The sequence below is a fragment of the Pinus tabuliformis genome, chromosome 8, assembly GCF_031772625.1.
Source record: "Pinus tabuliformis cultivar Carrire ecotype Pingquan chromosome 8, CPIR1, whole genome shotgun sequence".
NCBI lineage: Eukaryota > Viridiplantae > Streptophyta > Pinopsida > Pinales > Pinaceae > Pinus > Pinus tabuliformis.
The window spans coordinates 1,279,566,854-1,279,581,148 of NC_142294.1; the positions used below are offsets into that span (position 1 = coordinate 1,279,566,854).

The window sequence follows — 14,295 nt, forward strand, 5'->3', positions numbered from 1 at the left end:
ACTGCCATACTATCTGGACAACCATCCATATTGAGCCTTACTTCTACTTGATATTTAAGTACTGGCATCAGACACATAGTTGAACTGCTAGTTATTTTTAAAAGAGTTTAATAGGTGAACACCTCGACAATGAAACATCCTGCTATATAAAACCCAAAAATCTGCTGGCGTTATATATCGATCTGCATTTAATTTCTAACTATGGCCAAGCTCAGACCTCCATACTGTATTATACACGTTCCAGAGAAAAGCACCACCACTTGGAGATCCATACTTGTTATTGGATCGCCGAGAGGCAAGACCATGTATCTCACCACAGATTGTAAAAAACATGGCAACCATAGCGACCTCGACAAACAGTGATGGCAACAACGCATTCACTATCAATCTCAACAGGCTGTAGCTCTTCAGCTTCTCTGGTTTGGCGAAACTCTTAATGGCATCTCCTTTCAACCAAATTCATTTGAACCCAAATACCATTTCACACGATCATATCCACACATCGACCATTACAATGACCTTCAGTGGTCGCTCTCTGACTCTGCACAGAAACAGAGTTCTGCAACTTCATCAATTGAATGGGAATGGTCTTCGATCGAGTTACATCAAATGGCATACAATCCACGCAGAAAGTTTATCACGACTCTCCGGCAGATTCCAGGCAGCACAACGTATTCACTGGCACACATCTCCTCCCACTGGCAGACACACCGCGGATTGCGCAGTCAATCCGACCGCTCGACCTCTGCTGCCGATCTGCTAGGCAGTCCAGACCTTGGCCTGTTAAGATTACTTTGACAGATTGTGGATAGACTCCAATAGCATATTGATGCAGAACAACGAACAACAAATTACATTTATGCACCTCCAATAGCAGGTTACATAGAAATTTTCCGACAATGATCAATGGAGATACGTAGTGCAGGTAACGAGAGCGTCGCCCATTTTCTCACACGCACAACAGACTTGTCATGCTACGGAGATTTTCCAGCCCATAACAAATGACGCCACGTCTTGGGGTTCGATGAGATCTTCAACGCTTTGAAGCAATTACAATAGTAGGGATTTTATCTTGAGAATTCTCCCATCTTCTTCGCTAATTCCGTGGCAGCAAGCAGTTGCAGGTCCACCATGAACAGATCTGACCAGATGACGAAGCTGTGGACGCAAAACCGAAATATTTGCCGGAATCTCTGATAAAGCACACGTATTCAAAGAGGATCCTGTCTGTGATATATTCAGGTTGCAACAGCCTGGTTAACATCCAGATGCACCTCCTCACAACACAGGTTCAGATCTAGCTCTGATACCATGATAAAAACAGCTAAAATACACAATTACAGAAACTCAATCATATATTATGCACAAATGGTGTATGTACAAACACACTCACACACCGATTTACATTCAGATTACTCTATTAAATAGAGTTTCTGAGATCCAACTTATTCCTAAATTAGATAGAGAGGTTGAGAGAATTTCTCAACCATCACAAACCAACTTCTTAAATATGGAATGTAAGCATTAACTCCAACAGAAATATCTTCTTGTCTGTGGCATATTTGCCATGAGTTGTTTAATGTCTCCTTGATATGAAGAGGATATGTGAAGGAGGACTATATTGTTATCCAATTTGAGACGGAAAGGGGCATAATTTCCTTGATTCAAATGGAAGGATATGAAAAAATGATTGTGGCCTGTAACCAAAGAAGTGGAGGTTTGATATGAAGCATAGAGAAATACGAAATATGGAAGATAACGGGAACGATGGAATGTAAGCATTAACTCCAACAGAAATATCTTCTTGTCTGTGGCATATTTGCCATGAGTTGTTTAATGTCTCCTTGATACGAAGAGGATATGTGAAGGAGGACTATATTGTTATCCAATTTGAGACGGAAAGGGGCATAATTTCCTTGATTCAAATGGAAGGATATGAAAAAATGATTGTGGCCTGTAACCAAAGAAGTGGAGGTTTGATATGAAGCATAGAGAAATACGAAATATGGAAGATAACGGGAACGATGGATAAGGCCAGTTGGGACATATGAATACATATTTATAAATCGCCATAGTCCATGAATACCAGTCGTAACATAACCTCACATCGTATAACTAACACTTTAATCACGATTTTTCATACATTACCATTGCTAATTATGTCACTGGAAGTTAGGAACATGGTTGACTTCTCGATTAGAAATTCCTGCTCAAAATGAACTGCACATCGAATCAGCAAAATCACTAACGGAGCTCTGGTTGTACTTCATATAAGATTAACTAGAAACATGCAATTAATACAAAAGTTATGCAACCTCTAGGCCTATATTTCGAAATACTGCTACTAACTTAACTTCATTATGAAATATGCGAGATGGCGGACATGATCGTTGAGTCTGCGATGACTAAATACAATAGCAGTACCCATAGAGTATGATAGTATAACTATATAAGTTTACTACATCAACCCCCTGAAGATCCATGGATATATTTTATTTTCCTTCCACGCCCATTTATTTATTCATGAGGATTAATCTCACCCTCGGCCTTCTATTCAGCCGGAGCTGCTATAGGCGGCTTTGCTTCAACAACGCTCCCTTCAATTGATACAGTTTTCTCTTCTGGAATTTCAGCAAGTGAATCTCCATTGGCCAATGATTCTTCAGACTTTTCTTCTGCTGCAGTTTCAACAGCAGCAGAAGCTTCTTCCTTACCGGATGCCTGTTCGGCTTTCTCTTCAACAGCGGCGACTTCGGCGGGAGCTTGAGCTACAGATTCTACTTTGTGGGGTTCGACGGCTTCTTCCTTAGGTTCTGGTGTTTCCTCGGGCTCGAGTTGGGCCGATTCTACTCCGGATTCCGAGGCAGTCAGGGTTCCAGTCGATTCTTCTGCAGATTTCTCCACGGTGTCGGAGCTTTCATCGACTGTTTTGACTGCCACTGGATCCTCCTCAGCAGGACTAGAGGGAGGAGCTTCTTCTTCGGCAACCTTTTCGCTTGTGGGTTCGATTTCTATATTCTTCACAGCTTCCTCTATGTCTTCTACCTTTTCTTCACTAGGAATGGACCCAGCCGGCGCGGTAGCAACCTGCACCTAGGACAGCATTCCCCATTGTGAGTTAAAGACATTAATCTATGCAAAGTTCAAAGCTATTGCATCTGACATCTCTATACAGAGCAATTAATCAAAGGAAAAATTACAAAAAAAACAGAAAAATAATAAGAAACATAAACATTGCAATGGCAACATGCATAGACTCATTAATCTACCTCAACACTGGCCATATTCTACTAACACGGAAATTTTATACAAAAAAGAAAAAGAAAATTGGTAAATTAAACAGATCAGGTCACAAGCTCGAAGGCTCTGCTTGTTTGGCAGTGGAAATCCTACGATACAATATTACAGAGTAAGATGCGGTTATTGTCTCGGGTGGGCTCTTTATACTACAAAGGAAGATGCGCTTCTTGTCAACCCTTAATAAAAATCTTGAAAATCAGCGTGAATTATAAACGCCGGGTCTAGGGTCCTTTCCTGCGCACAGGGCCACCTTCCATATTTACCAAGCGCTAGGTCAACTGAATATTCATTTTTTTTTGAGGAATCACTGACCATTATGGAATCCTTAATTTCCATCCCGGATCCAAGCTAGCCGTTTGAAAGTTTACTAACACTCGTACCCGGATCCAAGCTAGCCGTTTGAAAGTTTACTAACACTCGTACATTTTGGTGTAATAGCAAACCTCTTCAGGGTACACCAACACTATTACTTCGGGAACTGTCATTTGAGGTGTATATACACTAAGGGTTCAACCAGTCGCATATGATGGTCTAACTGGCGCTCGAAGTACAAGAAGGTTTTGTATATACACTAAGAGTTCAACCAGTCACGTGTGATGGTCTAAATGGCGCTCGAAGTAGATGGAGGTTTGGCGAATAAAAAGTAGGTAAAAGAAAATGACAGAGGAATGTACATTGAGAATTGTAACATGACATTAATGCACGCCGATACCCATCCATCTATTTTCATTTAATCTCTGCTTAATCGAAACAATAGATATAAGTTATATGTTGGATGTATCTTCCAATATATATTCGTGGATATCCATGACGTCGCTCAACCTCGAGACCTTGTGCGCAGGCGGGCCATTAGGGTTTCGTACGTCAACCAAATTCAACCGTGTCATAAGGAGCATTTAAACGGTTCTGATGTGATTTCCTGCTCCGATCCAAAAATTGATTGGAAGTTTTGGTTAGATGCAAAATTGTAATTTTAACCATGGTAAATTCGAATTTGAAATTAGTTTAATAATTTTGATTCCCATACATATTTGTGGATATGGATGACCTCGCTCAACGTTGAGACCATGTGCCCCGCAGCGGGCCATTAGGGTTTTGTACGTCACCCGAAATCAACCGTACAATAAGGAGCATTTAAACTGATCTAATGAGATTTTATGCTCCTGTCAAAATTCTTTTGATGGGAAGTTTAGGTTACATGCAAAATTATAATTTTAACGATGCTAAATTGCAATCTGAAATTAATTTAATAATTTTGATTGTATTTTATTTTGATTTATTTTTGCATATTGGAAAAGAATATTATAAGTTACTTGTTTAATCAAAAGACAGTGATTACAAGCTGAGTCATTACTATGGTTGAATTATTGTTGGTCTTCTTCAATGGGGCATATTGTTGGTCTTCTTCAATGGGGCATATTAGACAAACATATCAGTATTACTACACACTCTTCATTCTTATTCTATCTAACTAATTTATATATTTAAATAATATCACAAATCTTTTAACTAAGGAAAATAATAATAATGAAATTGTCACGTGATGTTCTTTATAATTATTAGAAGTTTCTTTTAATCGTTAGAAGTTTCTTTTAATCGTTATAGTTTGTTGATATAATTTTTCCACAAATCATCAACTTTAGTTGTTTAAAATGTTTTTTTTGAATATATAAATAGATTCAATATTTGGAAAACTCCTTCACACAAACAAACAAACAAACAAAAACAAAAAACAAAAAAAACACAAAACACTCAAAAGTGGATTTATGGGTAAATCATCCCCAAAATAGGTTAAAAAATATTGTAAATAACTCAAAATATTGGATAAGCTGATTAATATATCTTTATCATTGTGTATGAGAAATCAATCATTACTCTTTTTTGTTAAGTTATGTGAGTCATGAGAGGAGCCCCATGCCTACCTTGTGGCTTAAAGAGCCATGACACACAGGCATATATGCCATCAAAATCACACGAGGCATCCCACAAAAGTATTGAACATGTGAACTTGAGGAGACGCATGCCTACCTTGTGGCTTAAAGAGCCATGACACACAGGCATATATGCCATCAAAATCACTCGAGGCATCCCACAGAAGTATTGAACATGTGAACTTTCAAGCATGGAGTAACTTAGCATAACACCTTGTCAGCATATGCTCTACTCCTCCTCGGCCCTTTTATTTCTCATGAACTTAACATGTCACTTGTCACAATAGAAGCCATGTGGGGAGGATAGAAATCATTGCTCGCAAATAGTTGTGATAAAAATATGACGATTAAAGGATGTATATTGTCAATTTTTTTTGGGGGGAAGAAAAAAATTGTAATTTTATTAATAAAAATAAAATTATGATATAGCATATCCTTAAAGTCAAAATTTAAAACCAAGTTTATATATTTTATAACTTTTAATGAATTTTTTTATTATTTTTTTCAAATATCCTTTTAGGTAGAATATTTTTCATTATATGGATTTCATTCCTCTTTACAATTGATACAACTAAATTTAAGATAAATCTAGGCTAATTCATATTAAATTAATAATTGATATAATGTTATATCAATATATATATATATATATATATATATATATATATATATATATATATATATATATGTATATATATTCTTAACTTCTTTCTACATAATAAATATGCTGATAATGTTGATAATGTAGTGATAGAAGCACTTTTGGCTTGTGCCTTAGCTACTGAAGAACACTCATTAGTCTTTTTCTCAGCATGAGTGTGAATTCATGAGATAGAATTCATTTTCAATGAGTTGATTTCTATTTTAGTCAAGTGGTCATAAAGTTATCATGTGTAGTGTTGGAGCTTCACTTAAGTGGATCCTTCTTCAGTTTGACTACACTACTAGGTGAAAGTTACAATTTTAATTAAAATGGGTTAATACTCTTTTTCAGTTTGACTACAGGAAAGGATGGAAGTTACAAGTTCAGTTAAAATAAGTTAATACTTCATTTTTTATGACAGAGAGAACAAGTTGAACACTCAGTTAACTCTAAATCAAAACTAAATACTAGGCCTCATTGGATGGATGAAATTCTATCTATAAAGAAGACGAAGGAAGAAGACCATCACCAGAGATAACATTATTTATGTGTGGAGTGAGTAGAATTGAGGAGCTTGTGAATAAGGATTTAGGAGGCTTGTGTGCAAGGAAATAGAATGCCACAAGTGTGCACAAAAATATGATCTTGTGCTTGTGCAATAGAAAATAGGAGCACAATTATGTGCTAGGAAATGGTGAAAGTAATTCAGTAGGAGAGAAATTATATTATTAGATACTTATAGGGTGAATTGTAAGATCCATTCGCTCAAGAATAATCAGTAAAATAAGAAAACAAAAAAAAGGAATTTTTTTGGGTTTCTTATCTAAATAAGCATGCCAGTTTGTGTGAATGTGTTTTTATATTTACTTTGTGGTATTTATCAATGGTTAAGAAACTCTATATCTTGGTGAAAGTAATTCAATAGAAGAGCAATTTTATTATCAAAGACTTATAGGGTGAATTGTAAGATCTATTTTCTCAAGAATAATCAATAAAATACTAAGACAAAGAAAAGCACATTTTTCCTTTCTCGATTTCTTATGTAAATAAGCATGTTGATTTGTGTGAATGTGTTTTTATATTTAGTTCGTGGTACTTATCAATTGTTAAAAAAATCAATATCTTGGGGAAAGTAAATATGATTTCAGTTATTAGTTACCTTGTTTCAAATAATTCATCTAAATGGTTGTAGAGTTAAAAAAAAAAAATAACAAAATTGTAACATTCTACCTTAAATTATTTTTTCTACTTTTATTCATAAGGAATAAAATGCTCACATGAATCAAAAAAATATTTTCAAATTTATTTATTTTTAATCCATTTAGTGGAAAATAGCTTTTAGAAGATCTATTTTCTTAATAATACAAAGGCTTTTTTTAGTGTTGTCTTGTTTGTGGCCTGTCTTTTATTACTTTTTAAATCTAGTTCACTTTATTTTTTTATTATTATTTTTAACATAATTTTATTTAATATTAATATTTGTGTAAGATGAAAATTTAATTACGAGAAAACTTATTTTATTTGATGATATATGTTATAAAATAAATGTTTATGGTAATGTGTATGTGACTTTGCGAAATGATCATGTGAAAAAAAAAGAATGTAATGTATATTCATAGGATGAAGAAAATAATAATCCCAATTTTAGCCATTATAATTCATGTGAAGTAGTCTTGTGAAAAACATGTACGACACTACAAAGTAAAGAAGATAGAGTGAGATGACACTACAAACTTGATTTTACTATGAAGGATAGTCACATTATCATCAATTTTATATTTACAGAATAACTATAACTCTTAAAGTAAAATCACCTAAATTTTAAAGATATGGTTTTGAATCAAAAGAAATAGATGGTGGAGACTGTTCAAGTTTTAAGAATAAGTGCACTATTTGATTACACGATACGAAAACTACATAGCAATGAGTTCCCTAAAAGCATAGATAAAAGAAAAGGGATATTCTTCGGTCGGTGCATATTGATGTTTGTGGACAACACAAACATGGGGTAATTTTTTACTTGATTTCTTACTTTGTTATTTTTTTTAATTGATGACACGAAGACATTTACATGGATTTATTTCATTAAAATGAAAAGTAATAGTTTTGAATATTTCAAAGAGTTTAGAAACCGATAAAACGAAATGACAAAACATCAAAATACATTAATTGGATAAAACATAAGAAAACACATTATGATATTTTTACCGTACTAAAAGGTAAATGTGATTCACAAACAATGTAGAGTTTCACATACTCCCGAATAAAATTTTGTGGTTGAGAGGCAAAATAAATGTTTGTTGAATGAGCTCGAAGATCGATTAAAGATAAAAAAAAATTCATAAAGGTTTTTAGGTTGAACTAATATTTTTTTTTTTGTAAGCTAAGGCGATACTCTGTTTTCCATTACTGTAAATAAAAGATATTACAAAGTTGGACAGGTCTCAACCCACCCTTAAGGGAAACCGGGTTGCTTAACCATCTAAAGTTTTTCAAAGCCATCCAAAAAAAGTATATTATCAACCTATCTATCCACGCTAAATATGCATCGATTCTTACTATAGGTAAATTGTTTTCCTTCTGATTCAGTATCATCTATATTTCCAAAAAAAAAAAAAAACAGTATATAGAAAAACCTCCTAGCAGCAGCTGCATCTTCTACTGATTTGGTGCATCTGTCTTTGGTTCTTTCTCGACCTTGACGCCCATTCCACCCGCTTGAAGCATCTGCAGAATATCATCCATATTTCTGTCTTGCATGAGTAGAGTCACTTGAATATTTTTCAATTCCCTTTTCATAGTTGGAATTCCCTCAACCAGTTCAGCCATTTCTAGAGCCACCTATTCCATAGCTTTAGCCAGTAATCGCTTCATTCCCCAATATACATGTAAAGATTGTTTATATAAGGACATTCGTCCTCTCGTATGTCCGGGATCAGGGAGGAATTGCTCCCAATCCTCCATCTCAGGATCTGAAATCTCCTGCATAGCTTCTTCCTCCAAATGCTCTATAATCCTTCTCATATTGGGATTAGTATCATGGGCATATGCTTCTTCTGCTTCCTGTAATCTCCTCCTCATGTCTTTCTTACCCCTCTTTCTTCTTCTTACCTCAGTATCGGCTCCCTCCTCAAATTCCGAACGTACATTCCTATTCCCTCGGCTACCTCGTCCTCCAGTCCTCCCTTGCCCTCTGTGGTTAGTTCTTCCTCGCGCTCCTCTACCCCGTCCACGTCTCTCCACCTCCACTTCCTCATCGTTCCCCTGATCCTCGTTCTCCTCCTCTCGGTCCCCCACTTCCATCTCTTGTACCTTCCCCATACCCCCTTTTCCTTTCACTGTTCGCTGAGGCTCGTCATATGTAATATAGTTGCAAATGTCAAACTCTTCGTCCGAGTCATCCTGGATAGTAAAATATATCTTCTGCAGAACTTCTTCGACCGTGCTCTTTCCTTTTTCCACAGGAGTTGCTCCCTTACTCCTCGTCCACCTTCCTGCTCCACTGTCCTGGAGCTCCGCCATCTTACAGTCCTTCTTCTGTTGTAATTTCTCTCTACCCTTCCTCGCTCTTCTTTGCTGCTCTTCTGAATTCGCGTTTGGCTTTGTCCGATTACATGCAGTCTCTATATTATCACTATGGTGCCACCTTGCCGTCTTGAAACTTCGCTGCAGTCTGTCATTATCATAAATACCCATTACATATACTCTTCCATGATGGGAAAGTAGTAGTGACTCGCTGGCGTTACCACCGCTTCTCCTCGGTACCTTACCCGATTTCCTTCTTGGGATGCTCAATCTTCCCGTGGATTGAGTACTGTCATCCTTCATGACTTTAATCCCAACATCTTGAACCCGCAAACGCTTTGATCGAGCATTGAATACTCTGTCCTTCCCCCTCCTTGCCATAATCCGGAGGCTCCTAATTATTCCTTCCCTGTGCGGTCGCGTCATCATGATCCTGACTTAATATAGTTTTTAACCCGCCCCACCTTGGATCATCCTGTAATGATATCCAGCTGCAATCGACGCTTCTGTTCGATCCTCCACAACCCCAATTAGCCAATAGATCAGCTGCACGGTTACCATTTCGCAGTACATGTGTAATTGTTGTGTACTCGATCCTACTCAGCATCTGCTCAATATCCTGTAGGATCCCTGCTGTCCGCCAACTCTTCGACACATGCTCCCATCTCTTCCCATCCCTTAATTTCTTCAGCATATCAATCGTGATTTGTGAGTCGCCTTCGATTTCTAGATTCATATAACCTTTCTGAACTGCTATCCGGAGTCCATGGTGAACAGCCCATAATTCCGCTTCGTTATTCGTCATTTCCCCTCCTCCTTCATCATAAATCCATTGCGTGTTTCCGCTACTATCTCTGAAGATACCCCCCAAACCTGCTTGTCCCGGGTTACCCTTTGAGGCCCTGTCGAAGTTTAATTTAACCCGTCGCTCACCAGGCAGCCTATAATGATTGGGGCTCGGCATTCCATTTCTAATCTTCCGCTCCGTATGGGGATAAATCATCTGAAATTCCAAGTTTAATTTGGAGACTATCCTATGTTCCTCCGCATTCAATCTCCAATCCTCTTCCTCCCATACTTCTGATAAAATCGTTTCTTTAATCGATCTACAGATTTCATCCCAAATTCTCGACTCTTGCCAACTAATATCCCTAAAGATTCGTCGATTTCGCTCTTTCCAAATCGCCCAGACTACAAAACCAATCGCTAGATTCCATATTCTCCTTACAACTTTGCTTTGGAAATTCCCTTTTCCCCACTGAAACAGAGTATTCTTGATGCTAGCGGGATCCCTCTGTGTCATACCAAAGAGCACTCTAATTTCTTCCCATATGCTTTTAGTATATATACAGTTATTCAATAGATTCTCCTGAGTTTCGAATTCCTTGGTAAAGAGACTACATCTTGATGGTCCAATCATTCCCCTTTTCTGCATATTATCCCATGTTAGGATCCTTCCTCTGCATACCAACCATACAAAGCATGTTACTTTTGGCCACCATTTGCCTTCCCAAATCTTTTTCCATCTTATTGGTTCCTCCTCTCTTTCCTCCTTCGTTACCCAATAATAGGCTTCTTTGACTGTGAACATACCCACCATCGCTTTACCCCATCTAAGGATATCCTTACCTTCTCGAACCTTGATTTTCCTTGATGCTATTTCTCTGTCATACATTTGCCCAGCCTCCTGACCTATGGTGTCAACCCATTCATCCAGTCTTTTCCAAGCTCGCCATATATCATTTAATTCGGCTCTTTTCCAATAATCTCTTACATATTTCATTCCCGCTCTGTGCGTTGTTTCTTTAACTTCATGAAGAGTTTGTATCCTATCCAAAATACCCCGCTGCTACCAACTTTCCTCCCAAAATCTTGCTGAGTTTCCTTCACGAATTTCCCAGAAGGCAAAGTTCCTAACTATATCCCTATTTCTACTTGAAAAATCCCAAATCTGTGAACCTCTTGGTGTTTCCTCTATTCTTAAGCGTCCTTCAGTAGTATCGGGCATGCCATATTTTTGGGACCATATCCTTTTCCATACATCAGTTCCTCCCTGGACCCATCTCCACCATAATTTCGCCCCTAGAATCTTGTTTACAATTTCAGGGTCTCTTACTCCCAGGCCTCCTTCCTCTTTCCTCATAATTACATTCTTCCATGAAACCAGAGTCCATTTCTTCTGCTGCTTGGGACCGCCCCATAAAATTTTTCCAAGGATTTCTCGCATTTTGGCAAAAACTCCTTTGGGAGCAGCCATAATAGACAGATGGTATATGGTGATAGATAATAGGACCGATTTTAATAAGGCAATTCTACTTGCTATATTCAACAATCTGAATGACCAACTGTCTAATCTTTTCCTGACTCGTTCCAACAGACTTTGCCAGTTTTTAATCCGATTAGGGTTTATATCCAATTGTATACCCAAATACTTCGTCGGTAACTCCCCCTTTCTAAAACCTAGAACTCTGGTTAAATGAGTTTTGATAGATTCATGCAAATTAAATATGAAGGTACAAGATTTATCGTTATTAATCTCCATACCTGAAGCGCTCTTGAAGACTTCTAAGATCCTCTTGAAATTCCTCACCTCCTTAAGCGTCGCTTCTCCAAATAACATCAAATCATCAACAAACTGTTGATGTGTGATAGTCAAATTATTCCTCCACAGCCTTATGCCTCTGACTCGCCTTTCGCTAACTTCCTTTTTGATTTTCCTACTTAATCCTTCCATAGCCAAGATGAACAAAAACGGAGAAATTGGGTCCCCCTGCCTAATTCCCCTGCTGGCATTAAATGGATCTATAGGAATACCATTAACCAAAATTGAAAAATTTGGAGTAGAGATCATACTAATAATCCATGCTATCCACCTTCTCTCAAAACCGTAGGCTTCCAAAACCGCTCTGAGATAGTCCCAGTTCAATCTGTCATAGGCCTTGGATAAATCCGACTTCATCAGCATTCCTTTCTATTTTTTCGTCTTTAGGGAATGTATCACCTCCTGAGATACTACTATCCCATCAAGGATCTGCCGCCCCTCCACAAACCCAGTCTGTTCAGGCGCAATTAAGTTAGGTAAGAGAGGTTTCAACCTTTTCGCTATCAAAGTGGAAATTATCTTATAGATGACGTTACACAGGGCTATGGATCTAAAACCCTGTGGTTCCTCTGAGTTATTACTTTTAGGAATCAAGGTTAGAAAAGTCGAATTTATTCCAGGCCATATTCGCTGTCTCATTCGGGATTCTTCTACGGCCTCTAATATATCTTTTCCCATAAAATTCCAACTACCCTGGAAGAATTCCACCGTATACCCATCTGGACCAGGAGCCTTATTCTTACTCATATTCATTACAACTTCCCCTAATTCTTCCATTGTCACTGCCCTCATTAATGCCATATTCTGCTCCACAGTTACTAATCTTGGTATCTCACTACAAATATTATTTATAGCTTCTCCTCTATCCCTTTGGTTTTCTGTCAAAATTCCCTTAAAGTAATCAACTAGGGTCTTTTCGATCTCTTCCTGTTCTATTACTCTGTCTCCTTCAGCATTTTTAATTAAAAACATTCTATTCCTCTGCCTATGTTGAATCATAGCTTGATGAAAGAATTTTGTATTCCGCTCTCCTTCCCTTAACCATTTGATCCTTGATTTTTGTCGCCACAAAATCTCCTCTTGCTTTCTTCGCTCTTCCAACTGACTTATTATTTTGCCTTCCTCCCTACTCGATTCGTCATCCCTTCCTTCCAGAATGATCTTCTGTTGTATGTCCTTCATTTGTTTTTCTAATTTCTACTTTGCTTCCATAATATTCCCGAATTCTTTCTTATTCCATTCTTTTATTCTCTTCTTAATTTCCTTGAGCTTCAATTGTAGAGTATGCATTTTCCCCTTACCCCTGATCATGCTCTGATTCCACCAATCCTCCACGTTCCTAATGAATTGTGGGTCTCTAAGCCAGAACGATTCAAATCGGAAAGGCTTCTATCCCTTAATCTTCTTAATATCAATATCTAATCGTATTGGCCAATGATCTGAACCCAGACTAGGCAAAATTTTAGCTTCAATAAACACATCTCGATTCAAAATTTCCTCTGACAGCAAGAATCTATCCAATCTAGAAGCATTTTGATGTTGTCCTCCTCTTCGATTGTTCCAGGTATGGACACCATTATCTGTATTAATATCGACTAACCTCAGGTCCCTAATCATATCATTGAACTCCTCCATATTCTGGTCCTCTCTCCTTACTCCCCCTCTCTTCTCTCGTAGATCTCTTATCATATTGAAATCCCCTCCAATTATCCACGGGATATTCGGAATTAAGCTTCTCATAGTATGGATATTTTTTAAGAAATCATGCCTTTCCCTATGATTGTGAGGTCCGTATACGCCTGTGATAAGAATGCTTTCCCCCATTCCCACTAATCTAAACAGCCCTGAAAGTATTCTAGGCAAACTATACCAGTGTTCAAAAATTACCTCTTCCGGGTTCCACAAAATGGCTACGCCTCCTGCTGTTGCATCTGCATCCAACGCCATAACCTCATATCCAATTTTCAATTGTTTAATAATACCTGCCAACTGCTGGCTTTCCATTTTCGTTTCCTGAATGATCATTATGCTTGGTCTATCTTTCTTAACTCTTTCTTTCAAATATCTCTGTTTCCCTTTACTATTTAATCCCCTGATATTCCAACTTGTAACAATCATTTAAAACTTTTTAGAAGTTTGTTGAAATACCTCTGACAGAGGTATCACCCTTCCTGAATTTACTAAAGTCTCACCCACTGCTTGGATTGATTCATTCAAAGTTCTTCTCCCTTTTTTCCTTCCACTTTTTCCTTGCCCTTCCCCTTCCGAACATTGGGACTCCTGGTTTCCTGCTT

The 14,295-nt window shown here is 37.5% G+C and overlaps 1 protein-coding gene and 1 pseudogene across 1 annotated transcript; both read right to left on the reverse strand.

Annotated features, from left to right (window-relative positions):
- Positions 1 to 1,096: 1,096 nt before the first annotated feature.
- On the reverse strand, positions 1,097 to 3,392 carry LOC149240081 (uncharacterized; annotated as a pseudogene).
- A 9,998-nt stretch (positions 3,393 to 13,390) lies between these two features.
- LOC149240082 (uncharacterized) lies at positions 13,391 to 14,005 on the reverse strand. Its single transcript, XM_089370045.1, has one exon. The coding sequence runs from the start codon at positions 14,003 to 14,005 to the stop codon at positions 13,391 to 13,393; it is 615 nt and encodes a 204-aa protein (XP_089226171.1).
- Positions 14,006 to 14,295: the final 290 nt, after the last annotated feature.